We start from the raw sequence: 20,207 nt of genomic DNA on the forward strand, positions 1-20,207 counted from the left end.
TTAAAGGATCATACACGCTGGACTAACACACTGGTCCTATCTATTGACCCATCCATCCATCCATATATGGGGTCACATGGAGAGACAGGGTTGAGTGTTTTTTTTGCACAGTGAAATACTGAACAAAATTTTTATTAATAGTAGTAGTTTAAACAATACTTTAAGTTGGCATAAACCGGTACTGTTGCCAAAAAGTGCAAGTCTGCCCTCTTCCTGCCCGTTTTCTTGTTCCTGTCCTGGTGTTATCCCCTTGAGCTACACAAGTATTTGTGAAGTTGCCTGATGAACCAGGATATGGAATACACCCAGATTAAAAATCCTCTGTTTCTTGTCAGATTAATTTCAACCTAATTAAATTCTGAATATAATTCAGACATAATTCATCACATGACAATGTAAATGCTTATACTGACCAAGGAAGCAAGAAACATATAAGCAGGAGCAGGAAGAAGGACTGCTTCTTTTAGTGGCAGTTCTATCTTATTCTAGTTTAAAGTGATCACAATCTAACTACTACTGTGCTGTTTCAAAGCTCATCAAGATGATTTATGAAGACAGTGCAACCATGAGCAGTAGACCAGCTCTTCTCATCACCCTGACCACATTTCCCCATATCCTTTCTTGGGTAAGAGTTACTGAATATGCAGACAAGTCTGATCAATTCACTGATCGCACTGAAAACTTTCTTATGAGGCTGATCTTTGGCTGGACTACTGGGCCGAACTGACTGACTGCCAGTTGCACAACCGCACCAACACAAGAAACGAGGTGAGAGCCACAACAACCCCATGCAACGCTACAGGCTTGGGGAAGAGTGGTTGGAAAAATGCTTAGCAGAAAAGGACCTGGCCATGCTGATTGACAGACACTGAACATGAGGCATCAGTGTGTCCAGGCAGCCAAGAAGGCCAATAGCACCCTTGCTTGTAGCAGAAATAGTGTGGCCAGCAGCACTAGGGAAGTGATTGTCCCCCTGTACTCACTACTGGTGAGGCTGCATGTCGAATACCGTGTTCAGTTCTGGGACCCTCACTACAAGAAACATTCTGAGTTGCCGGAGTGTATCCAGAGAAGGGCAGTGAAGCTGGTGAAGAGTCTGGAGAAGTCCTATAACAAGCGGCTGAGGCAACTGGGGTTGGTCAGCTTGTAGAAAAGGAGGCTGAGGTGAGACCTTTTTGCTCTCTGCACCTACCTGAAAGGTAGGGGTTGGTCTGTCCTAAAAAATAACAAGCGACTGGATGAGAGCAATGGCCTCAACTTGTTCCAGGGGAGGTTTAGAATGGGTATTAGGAAAAAGTTCTTCATCTTCACTTGCCCTATCTGTCAGGCCTGGCATTCACCTATAGCTTTACCAGAATTCACCATGCCATGTTATTCCTTAAAAAGCCCAGATATAGTTACCTGTAAAGCAACAAATCATTTTGGCACAGATCATTTTTCATCTGGGAAACTGATTAAAACAATACTGAGCAGCATTAGCTGCCTCTTTACCTGGGATCCCTTTACCTGTATGGATTCAGCTACAACCATAGCATTGCAGGCAAACAGAGGTGCTCAAATACGCTAGTCAGTCAAGAACACAAGGCTGCTTGCAAGGCCCTAGCATGGTGGCATGACAACCTGGTACAACTCTCTCAAATTCTCCGTGAGGAAGGGATCAGGCTTAACTTTGGAAGGCTGTTGTCCCAACTGATGCAGAAGGAACAAAGGAACAGAGAACAGACAGGAGAAGTTAACTGGGGATAACCTCCTTCCCATGCATTGGCTCTCCGTTCTCTGAGCTCAGAGAAGGCCCCTGGTTTCCACAATCATCTCTGCTTTCTGCACACTGATGCTACAGCCTTGTCCCACTCTGCCTGAAATTCAGTATATTTCCAGATTATTTTTAATTAATATTTTATTCTATCAAGTAGTTTTTTTTCTGTAAGGGACCTGGCTTCAGTTAGTGCCACATACTACTTTAAAATAATGTTATATCACCACTGAAAGCAAAACTTGCCCTATTATGTTTTTGCTGCTGAACAGTTAAGCAGGGCCCACTTCACTGCTTTTCTTAGACCTGACCAAAGCATAAGGAAATTACCCCTTAGCACTCTGGGAAGGAAAAAAGCCAAAGAAAGCAAGTGAAGACAAAAAGTATCGATTTTACAAAAGAAAATAATAAAATCTTAATTTACCAACACAGAAGTCACTGTTTAGTTGTAAATGAAGGTGCAAATTTGTTTGGTGTTTTTTGTTTTTTTTTTAAATACTTTGTACTCCTAATGCATATACAATGGAGAAGTGTAGGATGACTGTGTCCCAAAGGCAGAGGATGGCAGCGATGGGATGATGGAACCACGAGAACTCACGGGTGAAGCGTCCCTCCAGCGCCCGAGAGCGACGGGCAGCAATGATGAGGACAGACGGCTCCAGAAGCACTGGACGCGTTGTTCCCACACGGCGAAGGCTGGGCCCCACCGGAATGCGAGGTGAGGGGCTGAGGGAGCGCCCACGAGAAGGGGCGCAGGGAGCCTGGTTGCGTCCTGCACTCTAACGCGCTCCTTCCTCCCTCGGCACTCTCATTACGAGAGCTGCTCTCCTCTCACTCCTTCCGTCAGGGGGAACCCCGGGGGCTTTCCCGTCAGGGGAGACCGCAGCCAGGGGAGAGACAGCAGATCCTCTGCGAGAAAGCCTCTTGCCCTACCCCTGGCAGGGCCCCCCCTTCAGGGGCAGGTGACACTTCCCAGGGGAACCTTCTTCCTCCTCCCCCTCCTAGCCCTAGTGGCCCGGAAGGGAAGCCCTTCTTCTCCTCCTCCAAGCCGTTTCCAGGTAGCAGCAGCCATCTCCGTACCTCCCTCTCCACCGCCTCTCGCGGGTCTACTCCACCTGTAGCGCTCCCGCGGGGCGGGCAGAAGGCGAGCGCTCCCCAGCTTGCCCGCTTCCCTCCGCCCGCCCGCCCGGCTGGGGTACAGCCGCTTCCTCTCTCTCCGCAGCCGCGCGGCTGCGGCCCTGACGTCGTTTCCTTCCAACATGGCGAGGGCAGGTTGTTGCTGCTGCTGCTGCCGCCGCCGCCGCTGCTGCCAGTGCTAATGGAGGCGGGTGCGGGCCTGGGGCGGCTCAGGGACTGAGCGCGTCGCGGGCGCCGTCCGCGATAGCACGCAGCGGGGGGGAGGAGAAGAAGAAGGCTTCGTCCTCCCTCAGCCGCGGGGGTTGCCTGTCGCTGCCGCCCGGGCCCACCCCAGCCGTCCCCCGGGGAGAGCCGCGGCTCTCCCTCCGAGGGAGCCCTTCCCCAGCGCCTGGCTCGGCCTGCCCCGGCCCCTCGCAGCCCTCCCCCGGCGGGAGCGGCCGGTGTCCCGCTCTTCATTCTCCACTCCACCCCTCCTCCTCCTCCTCCTCTCCCGTGTCGATCGCGCCCATGTATGAAGGGAAGAAGACGAAAAACATGTTCCTGACCCGGGCCCTGGAGAAGATCTTGGCCGACAAAGAGGTGAAGAAGGCGCATCACTCCCAACTGCGCAAAGCCTGCGAGGTGGCCCTAGGTGAGGCGCAGCCCGCGGCGGGAGGGGGCGGCAGGCTGTCGGGGTGCGCTCCGGGTCCCCCCCTCCCTTATTGCCTGGTGTGTGTGTTGCGGGGGGGGGAAGGCCGGGGGCGGCGAGGGTAGAGGAGCTTTGGAGGCTCTTTGGGGAGATGAGGCAGAGGGGGCTGAGGGAGGTGGGGCTGCAGGCTGAGCGTGGCATGGGTTTGGGGATGCGAGCGGAGGATCTGCTTAGTTGTGTGAGACTCGGGGCGGGTGCGCGGAGAGGCTGAGGCCTCTCGTCTTACTGCGGAGCCCTATGGCAGTGCCCGTGCCCGTGCCCGTGCCCGTGCCCCTGCCCCTGGGCCGAGAGGAAGAGCGTCGCTCGTCGCCGAGCGCGGACGTTCCGCACACTGCCCCATGCTGACAGCGGTGACGAGGGCGCTGCGGCGCCCAGCGGGCTCTTCTTCCCACTCGCAGGATGAATAGGCAGAGCCGAAGCGCCAAGCTGAGCTGAGCTGACCTGGAAGCAGACGGCCGGCAGGGAGGGAGCAGGTGACAGGCAGCGGTAAGGGAGGAGGGACGGGATTGGGGGACAGCGAGAAACAATGACACCAGGCCACGTCTGGGGCTGCTGGCCCCTGGGGAGGAGGCCTAGAGAGGGAGAGGGTGGTGCCGGAGGTGTTCCAAGGGAGAGCCTTAGCCATTTGATTACTGGTGGAGAAACAGCTGGTGGGGAAGGGGTTTTCCCTCAGCATGAGCTGGTGCGGGCACGGAAGACGAGGGAGTAGTTGTGTGCCTCGAGCTGAAGAGGGGCGTTAGGTTTGTAGTACAGCTGTATCAACACCACCTCGTTGGGAAGCGCCAGGGAAGTGCCGGGGCTGGATAGTACAAAGCATGTACACATTTAGTAACAGGCAGCATGAAAAAACTTGGGCTTTAAAATTCTCCTGTGATAAGTATAGTCAGGGTTTGAGCCTATGTGGCAAAATATTGATGTATTTACTGAAAGATTCTGGAGAAAGGCCTTTATTTAAATGATACATAAATGCACTGTGCCCCTCCCATTCTTTTGTAATTGTTTCTGGGTTTGGAGATAATTATCTTGATTTTATATGGTAATAATGTCTGTTTAAATGAATTGTTCGAAGGGATACTATTAAACTGAAACTTCCTTGTTTTAAAAATGAATATAAGTAATTTCAAGCTGTTCATTTTGTCATTCTATTCATTTGTCTTTTACAATACATTAATTTTTTTGTGTCTGTTAAAAGAACATTCATTTTCTTATTTTCTTTGTGAAAGACTGTCAAATGGAAGGGGACAAATCACAGTAGTTCAACTATTTATTAATAATTTAAACAGATTGGGGAGGGTTTATGTTATTTGGTTGGTTTTTGGTTTGTTGGTGGTTTTTTTACATTTCTCACCAGTAGAGCTGTTAATAATAATCTTACGATTTAGGCAGATGGGATTAGACAGATAACTCTGTCCTTTCTGTTGACTTTAGACTGTGTATTCAAGCTAGAAATAAAATGAAGAAATGTTTTCTTATTACTAAACTGAGTTTTTATCCAGCCTGTATGTTATCCATAGAATTAGACACTGGTATTAATCTTGTGTTTCTGTTGTACTTTTACTTCAGTAGTTTGATCTGTCCTAAATATCACCCAGATGCCTCCAAGCACGGCTCTATTGTATTACACAGATTATAAAGCAAACCATCTAGACTGTAGAGTCTGCATCTTTTATCTTGTAAACCGATTTGTGCAAGGGGACCCCCAAGCACACATCCCGGTGATTTCTATGCTACAGCTTCATTGAAACCTTCTCCTGTGGATCTGATCGTGTGATTGGAGCTTAAAACAGGACAATTATACGGTGTCTGGGTATAAAAGCCAGTGAGGCAGGAAAAAAGAAGTACAAGGTTGTGTGTAGTAGCTAATGTATATAGAAGGGCTTCATGAACTTGAAAAATATCAGACATTAAGTTAATTACCATAGACTTTTACTGAAATACTTTTTAGCTTGTGGCACGAGATATAGTTGGTGATTGTAAATGTAGTACGGTCCATTATCTGGTTTTGTGTGTCATAGACTCCTAATTCAGATACTCTATTCTTGAACAGAGTCGTGCTTATGTCTAACTATAAAAAGCTTTTCACAACAAAGTAAGTATCCTCCATGTTTAACATATGAGACAACTGGGTGTTAAAGCTGAGCTGTGGCTTTTGTAGCAGAATTGGAATTGGGATGCATGTATTGTGCTCTCTTCATGTAGCTCTTCATCTGTTGGAGAGTACTCTTCAACTGAACGCTTTACCACCTGAAGTAAGGAGTGCAGACTTCTTATTCCTGAGATATTGCTTTATTTTAGAAAGCAACAACATTATTGATAAAACATTAGAAAAATAGTAATTTAGAGTTAAGTTCAAGTTGGAGTTAATCCTGCAAAGTCTAATGTTGAGTTTTTATTGGGTTTTTAAAAATGGTAAATAAAAAGTAGCTTTTAAAAATCATATAAATAATTGTAAATCCTCAAAGCAAGATCATGTTTTTTTCAGTCTGAATATTTAATTTATTAGTCTTCACTGAAATAATCTGATGTAATACTAAACTGTGCCATTAAGATCTTTCTTCCAACTGCATGACTGTAGTAAAATGTTGCTTACTATTACTGTATCAAATGTTATAACTAGTAGTTGTGACTACCAGATTTGTTTGTTTGTTTGTTTCGGGTTTTGGAGTGTTTTTTCAAATTATTTTTTTTTCTAAATCCATTATTACATTGTTTTACGTTGTTTGCATAAGATGAGCTGCTATTCAAGTATTTGATAAACAAGCAAGGAATACAGGTATTCCTGTATAAGAGGCAATTTAAAACTCTGCTTTTTAGATTGATATTGACAAGCAGTATTTTAAGAATCTTTAAGAATATTCCTTTGTCATTTTAAATCCCTATGTATTTTCTTATAAACCTGTGCTGTTGCATTCTGTTCAGATTATACTTAAGCTATTTTTGATTTGTGAGTTCTGAGGTAGAAAATCCCCGCAACATTCCTGGTATATGTTGCTGTGGTAGTCTGACCTCTGAACAGGTGCTGAGACGTACTTCTAGTATAACCATTTTTCCGGGCTATTAGAAGGTAAGAAAGCAAAATCTTAAATATTGCAGCTTGAATGATAAATATTTGGGGGTTTTAACAGGGATGACATTAAGCCCGATATTTGTATCCGTATATAATGATGCACCAGGTTGTGTCTGGATTAATGCAGAACAGTTGACTCCCAAGTTTAATGTATTTATTCACATATCATTGTCCTTTCTGAAAGACATTCTCTCTGTGTAACAAATGTAACATTTTTCTCTAGTCACCTAACGAAATACAGCTAATTTAGAACTTCATATTGTATATTTGCATAGCAGCTACGTTAATCTATGTAAGGAATGAGTTTATCTTGAAAACTGGCCACTTGCAGGGGGCATCAGGCAGGAAATTGGCTGACAGCTGGATTAGATTTAGATGTTCCTTCCCTTCTTAGTTCTCTGCACTGCTGTTTCTGTATTGGTTTTTAGCCATATTACAGTCTAGGAGGCTTTACAATAAATACACTGCATTATGCAGAGACCAGAAAAGTTACTGGGGGGGGGGGGAAGCAGGGTTCCTCAGCTGATTGTAATGTTTTTATATAGACTGATCAGAAATGGTTAGTGCTTTGTGTCAGAATCTGGGGTGTGGATTTGTCTGCAGAAAGGACCAAGCTGAGCAAACCAGAGTTCCCTGCATGTATTAAAGGCTGCTAGTTCAACTGCACATCAGGAGTCAAGCAACTGTCCTGTAAAACTCCAAAACCATGACTAATGTAAAATGATACAGATAGGTATCTAGTATGTACTTTGAAGAAAAGCATGCATGTGCTGCTTGGAATTCTGTCTGGAGAGGGTTGAAATTTACTTTTAAAAGGTTCTTCAGTGCTCCTTGGATTGTTTAGTCTGTCACACAAAGATCCTGCTGGGTGATGTAGGTCTCATGCACTGTGAAAGTAATAGCTCAATTCAGTTTGCGCTACCATTAAATGCATGTGTAGGATGATGAAGCAGCAGGATATAATTAAGCAGTGAATCTTATTTTTACTGAAAATGGGTAACATTTGGAGTAGAACTCATCCAGAGGTGGGAAGATTCATCTATACCTACTCAGTTTTGTAAATGGCCTGGGAAAATCTCACCTGCTTAGGTTTTTCTGTCTCTCTTTTTACCCTTCCTGGTCTCATGTCCTTTGCATGTGTAGATAATAATGCTCTATTATCAGGGTAAATTAGGTTAATAGTTAATGCAGAAATGCATGTACATGTTGCAAATGCTGGGTGCATTGAAAAAAACCCTAAGGCTAGCACAAACAGTTAAAAATGCATTTTGAAGACCATTGCCTTGTTACTCCTCTGGAATTAATTTTACTGGGCAAGTGTTGGATGAGCTAAAGTTCTGTCTGTATTTTTGATAATGCTGTTTTCAGGAAGCAACCTTCCATCTTTCATCAAAATTAGTCATCCTTTTTTAGAAGCCAAAGCCTCCAGGATTTTTGGAGTTGACTACAAAGGAATTGGTGTTGCACTGTTGTCTGCACGTGCTATAGGCATTTATTTTCACAATATACAAGTTACAGTTGTCCATAGAGAATGTATTTTCTGGTTGTAATTGTTCTTCTGAAACACTTACTTTGAAGTAAGCAAGCAAGATAAATGGAGATCTCTTTGCTAGTACAAACCAAGATGTATATTTGAGAAAAAAATATATATAACCCTACAAAAGTGCCTCTGCCCTTCCCTCCTCTTGCTTGCTTTGCTAAGTTTGGGTTTTAACTAGCAGGGTTTCTGTGTGGTTAAGGCTTTACCTACTCTTGCAAAGATTTAAATCTTGTTTGGTAACAGTAATATTTCGTTGGCCCCATAAACTGCTTTCCAGAACGCCTTCTGCATTTGAGCTGTAAAGTGCCATTTATGTTGAATTTGTGGGGCATAGTGGAAATTCTTATTGTTTTAAATATAATCAGTTCTTGGCTGTAAAGAATGGTAATGCTGGCAAGCTTTTATCTGCCTTCAGAAAGGGGTTGATTGGCAGGGTACACGTAAAAACACTTTCGTAGAAGACAAGGGGTTAGAAAAATGTCAATGGAGTTAATAGAGAATGAGTATCAAATATTTGCTTTTTGTCATGGAAGGAAAAAAAAAAATGGTGCAACTTTGTCCTGAAATATGTCCTTAGTTAAAGCCTTTGATATTTTGATAGTTTTAACATTGATTTTCAGTATCTTTTAAAATCTAATCTTGAAAGGCTTCAGCACATCTTTGTGACACAGGGCAGCTTTTAAATACCTCTGTTCTGCTGTGTACTTTGGAGCACTAACTGGAATGTTGAAGCATAAAATGAAAGTTGTTGCCTTGTGGAGAAGGCTGCATCTATTACGATGAAGTATTTTTATTGTTTTGTGAGGTTTTGTTTGAGTTGGATCTTTTTCTGTACCCTCTTCCAGTATATTATCGCTGCATTTGTCATCTTTTCCCCTATTCTGTTGGTTTGTGTCCCCAGTTAATTGCTGTTTCATATTTTCAGGATGACAATAGCATCCATTGTTGTGCGTTGTCTTAGATTACAGTTGAAAAAAACCTTAGCATAGCTGTTGATGTTAGATGTCCATTCCAGACCTTTTCTGGAGTCCATCAGAGAAAAATTGGCATTGAGGTAATATGTTGTTAAATGCACTGACTTGTTTAGCTCTCAGGAAGGATTATCACATGGGTGTTCATGGAGGAAAGCATCAGCCAGTGGAGGTCTAGTCGGTCTCTCTTCCTTGTTCTTGGTGAAGCTCCTAGCTGAAATCATTGACTCTCGAACTAGATGAGGAAGCCTTGTCTTCTTCTGGGGCACCTACCTGCCAGGTTTGGGTTTTCCATTGGTGTTGATACTTTTATTAAGGTTCTGATTAGTTAGTACTTTAAAGTAAACAAATGCTGCCAGGGGCCTGGGAAGCCAGACCAGCAAACTTGTACATGACTCTCATTCAATTCTGCAGCAGTCACTCAGTGACTCTGATAGGCTGGGGGAAGGCAGTTTCATGTCTTTTGCAAGTCAGAGAGCTTTCATATGTGATGTGTAAATTGGTGGTTTGCCAGAAGAAAGTATTTTTGTCTGGGAAAGACAGCTACTGTCAGTGGAGCCTCAGAGGCTGAAGTGGCTTTGGGAAACACAACTCCTCAGATTTGGAGGAAGGAGGGAGGTGTCAGGGAAATAGAACTGAGTAAGAAGCTTGCAAATTTTTATGAGGAGGCAGAGTTCTGTTGTGTGTGTCTGAAAGCCAGGAGTGTGTGATCTAGCTGTGCTAGTCAGGTAGATGCAGACCAAGAAGTATTCAGTGTATAGCTGGTAGTTATTTTCATGTCCTTGAATAAATAGTAAAAGAAACTATAGGTTATTGTTAGGCAAACCAAACCTTTAATAGATATCACATACGTACAAAAAGTCTCCAAACAACCAGGGAAAACATAAAATGCTTCTGTGGAATTTTATAGAAAGATTATTGTGCAAAAAAGATTGAACAAATGGTAGCTATTGTGTTTTGTTTATAGGAAAGCCAGCCACCTAGTACTAGAATGTAAAATTAAGGAAAAAAATCCCAAACAAAAACAAACACCACCCCCAAAAAAAGAAAAAAAAAAGGCAAAAATCAAACAGCCTGTGTGTTTTCTAGAAATCTTAATGGAGTGCAGGGGAATGTTAAATACAAATACATGTTCTGAGGGATACTTCCCATTTTGAGTACAAAAGTAGAAGAGCTGCTAAAAATAGGTCTCTCAAGTCCCAAAAGTTTGAAATACCTGGCAGAATTCCCTTATTGATTTCTAATAATGTTAGGACACTGAGAAAGTTCTGAAGGACTGAAGGAGATCAGCTGCTTTGCCAACATTGTTGCAAGGATGAGTGGGATGACCTAGGTGATTACTAGAGTATTGGGGTAATGTTGATCCCAGGCAAGATAGTGGAGTAGCTTGATATGTTATGTGAGAATAAAAATGCCAAACAGGAAGGATTTGAAAAAGATAACAACAGAAAAGTGCCCTCCACCAGTTTAAGTGTCTGGGATGGATTTTAAGACATTATCTCCACATTTTAGTTTTGTGTAACTCCTGTGTTCTTCAGTTCTTAATTTACACAATTAGAAGTAAAAATTGCCAAACTGGTAGGAGAAGGCTTGATAAAATTCCATTTGAATTGAGAAGTATTTACTTTCTTATTATTATTTTTCTGTCCATTTGCTTCTTTCTGCTGTAACCATTGTCTTAGCTTTTAGGTTGGAGATTTTGTTTGGATTTCTTTTGGAGGTTCTGGGTTTGATTTTGTTTAATTGTTTTCTTTAAAGTTCTACATTTTAGTTTTCAATGTGGATGTATTAGTTGATGATGTGACTTTAGCTGGGAAGCAAGGAGCTCTTAAAAGATCTTAAAGTCTGGAGGAAACAGCTCTTAATATGATGCTTTAGTCAAGAGGAGCTTTGAAGCTTGGATAGGGAATGTGGAGGTTATACTACCTGGTACAACTTTTAAAGTAACGATTGCACCTGGTTTCAGCAGTGTGTGGATTTTATTACCAGCCAGACATGCTTAAAGAGCCATACAAATTAGAGAATGAAAGAAACAGTGCAAGAATCAAGATGAAGTGTTGCTTCTATTTAGACACAGGTAGGAAACAGTGGGCTGGTTTTATTCTCTGATTCTGCAAGTCTTTGTATCACTCATTCTTCTCAAAAAATATGTTTTAATTGTTTCAGAGATGTCTTGCATCTGGCTGTGCTTTTCAGGAGTTTGTAAAAGGCAGTCACACTGGATGCTTCCTCTTAAACTGCAAAGATTATTCTGTTGGAAATTTTTTCTTTAAGAAGAAAGTCATACTTGGTTTTATGGGAATTGTAAGTTCAACGATGTTTGTTGATACCAAAGCCTGTGTGTTTAGTGTACTGTGGAAGTGCTGTTTGTGAGTGTGAAACCCAAAAATGACAGCTAGAGCTTTCAATTTGAGAGGTAATTCCACTTTCTCCACCTTAGTCACCTGCTTACTGATTTTGGTTTTTTTTTCACCTCTCCAGGAAAGATAAATCACCAAAACTTCCTGAACTGAGTGATCATAGCTGCATTCGGATGGTGTTTGTTCTCTAAAGGGGCTACTTGTAGCTCTTCTCTAAGCTGTGATGGAATGTACTCATGCTAGTGAAGGATCTCAAAGCAGTAATGTATTTGGTTGAAACGTTTGATTAGATTCACAAAATACCTTTCTGCTCAGTTTTGATTTTTTTTTTTCCTCCCATGATATATTTTGGGCTTGAACAAAGAACAATTTTTCAGTAGCATCTTGTGTAGATTTTAAAATAAAAAGACAAACCCAACCATGTAAAGCAAAGGTTTACACTTGACCACTGTAGTAGACCATAGTCCCTCTCTACTTTGATAAACTCACTTGGCTGCCTCTTTCACTGGCTCATATTCTGTTTTTTGCAGTGTGCTGTTCTAGCTCTGTTCTAGTATCATTTAATTGTTCTGCTAAACAGGTTTCATTCTAATTGTATTATCTGCCTAGCTCTTTTGTCATGTTTGGGTACGTTTCTTTGTCTTTTGTCCCAGCTTTACAGAATTGTATATACACTCTTAACAGCTTAAGTAAATTTTGCCAAAACCAAGAGTCGTTTATTAAGACATGTAGCGTATAATTGCCTCTCCCTACCCCCAGCATTTCTGGTACTCTGTGTATCATGTTGCGCTAATGTGGTGCAACATTACACAGTTATTGATGTTATGCTATTTTATACTTGGTTTTGTTCAAGTGGGTAATATCTGCTGTCCAGTGCTCTTCAATCTTTTTTCATTTCATGTATTTCTTCTATCAGAAAAAAAAAGATATTTTTAAGATAATTGAAAATAGCTACTCTTGAGATAAATGGGTTTATTCAAGCCTTCTTTTCTGTCTGCCCTTAAATGCATATGAAGATAGGTTTAAAAAAGATGATCCATTAATAATACAAATTCTGCACTCACTCTCTTTAGCACTTGCTGTTCTAATAATAACAGGTTTTGTAATGTTATACTTCTTCCCATTTAGAAATAAAAGTATAATTAGGTTTGCAAATATTTAATGTCAAGGTATTTTTGTCAATTCTGGATAGAGGGGTGTTTTAACACTTGGTGGTTTTACTTGATGTAAGTGTGGGACTCTTGAGCATCAGTTTACATTGTAGTTGTCAGGAACATTTGAATGACCAATGTGCTTCAGCACTGCAGTGTTCATCTTTGCAGTTTGAGAGAAACTGGGGACAGGATATTCCTGGACTTTCAAATTGAGATAAAAATATTAAATAGTAACTTATGCTACGAGACTCAGCTGCCCAGTTGAATAGTATGGGGTATACTTACAAAGTTTCAAATATATAAACTAAATATAAGTAGTGTGGCAGTGGTTTGATTTCTTTGGTAGCTTCCCATCATATTATAATTTTAAAACTATGCTACAAATTAACAGAGATGTACTTGCACAAAACTGTGCTTCTAATGCAGGTAATAAGCATAAACTAATGGGAATGCCTTTTAAAATGAAGATATTTTTTGCAAAGGCGTGGTTCTATTGTGTATAAAACTATCATACCTGTGCATGCCTGGCAAACAACCTTGCAGGATATTTCAATGTATATAAATGTCTGGGTGGTACTACTGAATGGACCGAGTGTGCAGCAGCTGGTATAAATTCACTGGGTTTTTTTTCTGCAACTCGGGAAGCCTGGAAAATGCAGTCTTAACTTGGCTTGCTTTATTTGGCTAATGGACTGTGACATCTGCAAGAATCCTGTACTGGATCTTGTGCAGTGTATGGGAAAGTGGATAGGAATAAACTAACCTCTGTTTTCATTATCCTGAAATGGAAACAGGGGCTTATAATTGCTGTAAGTAAAATTGCTAGGATAGGACAGCTGCATTTGCATGGAAGTTTGAAAGCTGTATAACTGCTGCCTAAGTGCCTGAGAAGTATGATTAAAATTTTCTTCACCTGCAGTGAAATGAGACACTTAGATGCTTTCAACTTGTGATTTAAGACATGACACTTTATTTTGTGTGATTATGTGTGCATAATTACGCATATAAATAGATCTCGAATGCTTAGAAACTTTGCTGTACAGAGAAACAATTTTAGAGAATAAAACTGTATCAAACACTGTGGGAAACAGACTGATGGCTAGTGATGTTTGGGAGAGCTTTAGGTTTGTCTTAGATGCAGAAAGGGGGAGGAGTAAAGTTTGATCTCTATCCCTGATAATACATTGTATTATAAAGCTCAAAATAAAATTCTTCATTCAAATTATTAACACTGTCTTTTACATTGAAGGAAAAGCAGTGCTTGGACATTCTTTCCTTTATGGCCTCCTTTTCACATAAAAGCAGAAGCTGCTGTCTGTTGTTCTCTCCAGGCATTTCAGTGATGAGCTTGAGGCAGGTGACATGGCACCCAGACATTTCTTACGTCTACCCTTTGGATGATTTTGTTTTATTCTTCTATGTAGGTGTTCACTTAAATAACATACACACACCCCTCAAACTGGAATTCTCCCTTCCCTCTGCCCAAAGCTGATCTCTGAGACTGTACCAGAGTGAGGGCTGTGTCAGGGTGAAATTCTCTCAACAGAGAAATGGAGACAGACAGGAAAAGTTAGCTGGGGATAACATCCTTCCCATGTGCTGGCTCTCTGTCCTCCGTTTTCAGAGACAGCCCCTGTTTCCGCAACCATTTCTTGTTTTCTGAACACTGGTGCTGCAGCCTTGTGCTACTCTGCATGAAAGGCATATCTAGAAATTCAGTCCTTTTATTTCCAGATTAATTTTTAATTTAAATTTAATTCAGGTAAAATTTTTCTGAGACGAAGATTTTTAATTTCTTTTTTTAAAGAACAATAAACTGTAATTTTGAGGACCTTTACAGACAGGATTAAAGATTCTTTTATTATTTATTGCCAGTATCTGTAAAATGTACATACACTGTACCAGTGGCAGGTGCAGTACTACATAGCTTGTACCTGTGGCAGTACATGCACTAGTGATTCATAACTCTGACTTTTGTAAAAGATTTCTACCTCCACACTGGTAAGCAGTGATAAGGAGCCCTTGTTACAACACTGTTCACCATGGGTGGAGTTAACAGTACTGTGTTGTGGTGACTTATTTTAAGTAGTCTTCCAAGTGGGAACCTTCTGATCAGCATCTGAGAAAAGAAAGAGTAGTTCTCATATGAGTAGTTGTCGTAACCGACAACTGAACTTTAAATTTGTTATTTCTATGTAAATAAAAGGAAATGGAAAATAAGTCTTATTAATAATCTAATACATAACGTAGCATACTGAAGTTGGTCACACTGGAGCTTTTTAAGTAGTGTAATACATTCTTACATCTTGTGTTCATTCAAGCGTCTGGTCTGAGCTGCTTCCTATATTGGAATCTAATGAAAATGGGACTTTCAGTAACTGATCAGGAACAGTGTGATCCCGCTGAAAGCTTAGTTTGGAAGATCTCAGATCAGGACTTCTGATTTAAAGTTTGAGCTTTCTATTACACATACAAATTTTTGTTTGAAAATTAAAAAGTTTGATATGCTTGTAGCCTTTTGGGGGGTGTAGCATAGGCATAAAAAAAAAAATGAAGTCTGTACTACTGTGTTAGGCAGGGCTTTTTTCCTCTGTCAAATGTAGCTTGATAAATTTTATAGACAAATCATTAAATTGTAGTCTTCTGGCTATCTTAGTGTATCTGGAAAACATGATGATTTTCTTATGATTCAGAGCTATGGCAAAAAGGTGGTGGCATAATGCCTTTTTAATTAGAAGGTTACCAGTAGAATAATTCATGTGTAGACTTACATGTGACCTTTAAAGTTTTAGTTCTTGAAATGGGTAAGTATCTTGCAGTGTCATGTGTTTTGCGTCTTTATTTTTCATCCCTACTTGCAGATTGCTTTTGAAGTTACTGTGGTAAGCAGGCTGCTTAATGGGAGCATGTTTGAGTGGGGCTTTTTGCCATTTCTCATGAGCTAATAAGGATCTTATATTTATGTCTGAAATAAAGCTTAGTAATTTCCAACTTGTAAATTATCTTTTAAACTACACATTTTCAAAAAGGCAAAAAAGCATTGCAGTCAGATATCTACAGCAAAGATGGAAGTTAAAAGTAAAATGCAGATTTTCCCATATTACAAAGGAATCCTTTAATTTGATTCTAGCTGTTCGTAGAACTTCACATTCCACAAGAGCTTATTGTCCTAGTTGTATCAAGTCTGACAATTCACAATACTGACTGCTTGACAGAAAGGTATATGAAACCATCTCAGAGACATTGAAAATTTTATGGGAAATGATTGCCCCTGTCATGAGGCTAATCATCAGAGCATGAAGGTTCCCTTTTGTAGTGTGTGGGACTGGTTGCTGCATACATAGTTTGATGTTTTAACTCTGGATTTTCTTTATTAAAAAAAAAAAAAAAAAAAAAAATCTAGCAGTCAAACACCTACATCCAGATAAATATACTCACGTCCCTGGCATAGAATAATCATCATTATATGCCAGCAGTTATTTTATTCCAGGAATCTGTTCTCCATGTACATTACCTACTTTAATACACTGTATGTTTCTGTTCATGGAGGGGACAGCAGATGTGCAATAATAGCCTTTCTTACCTTGAATATACTGTGAAACTTGAGAGACTTCACTGTATGTCACAGTAGTTTGTATATTCTGTAGTCTAAAAAGTGTGGAATAAGGATGCATTGCCATTGCTGAAAAGAAAAAAAAACCCAAAAATTTTAAGGAAAAGTAAGTGTTTGAAGGATTGCGTTACGTGACAAAATGTTGCCGAAAAGGTGGGCTGTGTGAAAAGTGGACATGTAGCTTTTGTTCATGCTGCCAAATGGTCCAGACACAAGACGGAGAAACATAATGATGGTCTTGTTCTGCAGCAGTAGCCTGTCTTTGCCAGAATAAAAACAAAGCATTAGTAAAACGTTTATTTCAGTCATAGTTGTCACTGGCCAATCATATGAGCAAGTAGAACATAGAAAATAAGAGACATCTGAAGAAATAGTTTCATCAGTAGGTAACAGTGTCAAAAAACAAATGTATGCTTGCTTATATATGCATGACGGAAGTCTTCAAAACTGGTCAGCTGAAATACCAGCGGTTTTAAAACGAAGATGATGTCTTAACAGGCCAGGAATGAGGAGTCTATTGAAAAGCTCTAGTCCATAGTACTAATTACATTGGCATGGATGTTTAATTTGCTGTACTGTACAGAAAGCTTAGTCACGTTAGGTAAATAAATCATCTGCATTGACAGGTAACATTTAATTAAGATGTGTTGAGCAGCTCTTGAGTCCTTCTCAAGCACTGCCCAGGAACTAGCATAAGATGTAGCAACTGAAGCTGGTTTGTAATAATAAGCATTCTCATTGTTACATGCTCAAACAATATGCTCAAATTCAGTTTCATAGTAGTTGTGAAAAAGACTTACTAAAGCATGTATTATTTTTATAAGGGAGCAAAGTGCTCAGAGCTAACATGGTGATTCTTTGTCACCTGTTTTCTTAACAGAGGAAGTGGATACCAGCTGTCCACAAAAGCCTGTGATGAAGTTGGTGTGGACAAATAGCGAAGGAGAAAACAGACCCATATCTGTATGGCTCGTAAATTATAATGGTATCACAGAAGCATTTGGGGAATACAAAGATATGGAAGGAGACCAAAATACATTATTTGGTTTGTATATGGAAACAGAGGAAGTTTCCTGTAGTGGAATTGCAAGGAGTGAGTCAGGAAAAAGAATGCCAATTTGGAGTTTAATCCAGAGTTCCTATTAACTCATTGGGATTAGGAGTTTTTGAAGGCCCTCTAATCTGAAATTACAGAATGTTTAATAGAGAATGAAATTTTTATATTACATGGATTGCTAACAAAGGGATGAGAGGTACTAAATGTGAGCAGTTTTAGTCTACAAAGTGCCAAGTGTATAAGGGATTGAAAAAGTGTTGAGAACTTCAGCATGGCAAGTCTGAACTGTAGCACAGAGTAAGGCTGGTAGAGGACAGAATGGATGTGTGCCGTAGTGAGGAGGAAATGGCACAGACTTTGCAGAGGGGAAACTTACCATCACAAATCTGTAAGGCAGAGTTGATGAGTGTGTAAATAAGTGTAAAGTTTTACATTAACATCATTTACATTAACAACATTTACATCAACCAGGTTGCTCACCCAAGGTTCCTGAAAGTACTGAGCTGAAAAGAAGTATGTGTTCTGCTTTTCCCAATTGAGAGGTATCTCAGTTCTTTAGAGTTTCATGGTGTTTTGGAGTGAGGTGACAAAGGTTAGCAGAAGAAAACATTTAAAAGAGTAAAAGCAACCTGTTAAAGCCAGAAGCTGTGGTACACTGACACGTTTGTTGATAAAATGGCAGCAGTTAAGTGTTAATAAATGCAAACTAATCCAAATGAGTGGAAAGAGAAAATGGGTCTAAATTGTGCATGCACAAACACAGGCTTTAAGTAAGGCTTATCTGTCTGGGAGGAAGAATTTATTTACAGTGAATGAGTCCATCAAAATACTAATTCTTTTATCAAAAAGACAAGTATGAAGACAATAGAGGAAAAAAGATGAAGCTGTTACAGCAGTTGATGCAGTAAAGGTATCCGGCTTCCTTGTGTAAATCTGCTCTCTGTTGCCTCCCAAAGAAATAGTGGGCTTAGAAATGGTGCAGTGGAAGTCAACAACGATGGTTGAACATACGGAATGCTTTCCGGAAGAGATCAAGCAGACTACATGGTGCTTGCTCCGTGGAGGGGAAATAAATGAGGAGGATGAACATAAAGGAAGCTTGTAAGATTGTAAGCGGCATAGACATGCAGTGGTAATAATTGATTGTAATTTATCATAATGCAGATCCAGAGATCCTGTAAAGAAACCACCTTATTTAAAGTAGAGGAAAAAAAAAAAAAAAAAACCCAAAAAACAACTCTTTCCTGCAGCTTGTTACTTACATTGATCCCAAAAGTTTAAATGGCTTAAGAAGTGATTAAATGAAAATTTAGCAAGGGTTGTCAAACCTGCAGGAGCAGTCTTTATGCAGGAAGAGTATAAGCCACAGATGGCTAGATAGATGCTGGTGGAAGAGGACTATTGCAGTATTCTTGCCCTGGCTTTTATGATCTGCATTTCCTTAAGCCTATGCTGTTGGCCACTCAGATTTAAGAAAATTTTGCCTTTCTATTTATCTTTGTCCACTGCAGTCTGATGTTTTGAGGTTTGATTTCTGGGTATGTTCCCTAGTTCTTAAAGTTTACATGGACTTTATTTAAAAATCTGGGATAGGGGTGCTATGTTCTGGTTTTCCTCTTTGGGCGCTCACCTGTTTATGTATCTCATGAAGCATTCATTTCTGTCAGGCGTGATTAGTTGCCTTCCTTCCTCTTGTTTGAAATATGTTCTCATTTAGTTTCAGTATGTCTGCAGTCTGTGATGAAACAGCTTTTGAACTGGGTAGTGTAAAAGTTCAAAAATGTTTATGCTAAATTTTCTTCTTTTTTAATATTTTATATATTAAAATGCATGTTTTAACTACAAAGAAAAAAGAAAATTGTTTTCTTAGCTAAATAGACTAGAGCTGCTGCATGCAAATACCTGTGTTACGACATGAAATGATGATGAAAATGTGGTGTTTTGGGAATGGCATCATGAACTGAAGATACACTAATTCTGGAATTAAACTTTGCATGTAGGTGTAAAAAGCTGTGTTGTAGCTGAAGTAGGGAGGACAGAATGCTTGTATAACAGGAGAGCTCAACTGCTGCAAAATATGCTGCAGCTTGATTTTCCAATATATATTTGGTTAGCCCTAAAAGTTTGATTCATAAGTAACCCATGTGCATAAGGGAAGTCTTTTCCTTTGTTTGAGTTGCTGTCATAATTTATGTAAATACAGCCAGAAATTGGATTTGTGACTTCAGTTCATGTTATCTGTCTTCTGTGGGTAAAGAGTAAGATACCTAAGGTTAGGGGCCTTCATATTTATCAAATCTCTTGTATTCCACTGATTATATTGATCAGCTCACTGCTGGCTTAGAAGAATGCTTGGGCAAGTCCTGAAGCACACCTTCTGACACCTCCCAGTCTGCTGCACCGCTTTCTCAGCTGTTGATTACATTGATAATTTGCACTTAGAAATGGTCAGACACAGAGTATGCATGAAACAATGCAGATTGAAACATCACATACATCAGACTGAATCCTAACCTGAACATGACATTTGACATTAGAATATTTCATTGAATATTCGCGATGCCTTTCCAGTTGTCAGTGCAAGCAAAAATGTTAACTCAGATATTTGAGATGTATTTCTGTTAAGCCTTTATTTATCACATTGTTTGGCTGCAAGTGAATGTGCAGAAATTTCTCTCCTGCAGGGATGGATATGGTGGAAGAACCCAGCAATTATATTTCAGAGGAGTGAGATAATTTCTTTCTATCAGGTCTTTGGGTTTTTTAAAGTTGGGCTGCTTGTGTTTGCCTGCTTTGAACTTAAAGGTCAGATTTAAAGATGATCTTCAAAGAGAAGCTCACATCCTTTCAGATGAATTACAAATCAT

General features: G+C 40.3%; 1 protein-coding gene across 4 annotated transcripts in view; it reads left to right on the plus strand.

Moving 5' to 3' along the window:
• The first annotated feature begins 3,247 nt into the window (after positions 1 to 3,247).
• ARFGEF1 (ADP ribosylation factor guanine nucleotide exchange factor 1) overlaps positions 3,248 to 20,207 on the plus strand; it is a 93,287-nt gene continuing 76,327 nt past the window's right edge. For 3 of the 4 annotated variants that reach the window (XM_062633233.1, XM_062633234.1, XM_062633235.1), the window contains exon 1: positions 3,248 to 3,521. In XM_062633233.1, the coding sequence (XP_062489217.1) occupies positions 3,398 to 3,521 (124 nt within the window). In that variant the 5' untranslated portion in view covers positions 3,248 to 3,397. The remainder of the gene's footprint in view (positions 3,522 to 20,207) is intronic. The other variant, XM_062633237.1, reaches the window with a different exon arrangement.

The sequence above is a fragment of the Pezoporus occidentalis genome, unplaced genomic scaffold (genome assembly GCF_034315485.1).
Source record: "Pezoporus occidentalis ecotype Australia unplaced genomic scaffold, CSIRO_AGI_Poc_V1 ctg4, whole genome shotgun sequence".
NCBI lineage: Eukaryota > Metazoa > Chordata > Aves > Psittaciformes > Psittacidae > Pezoporus > Pezoporus occidentalis.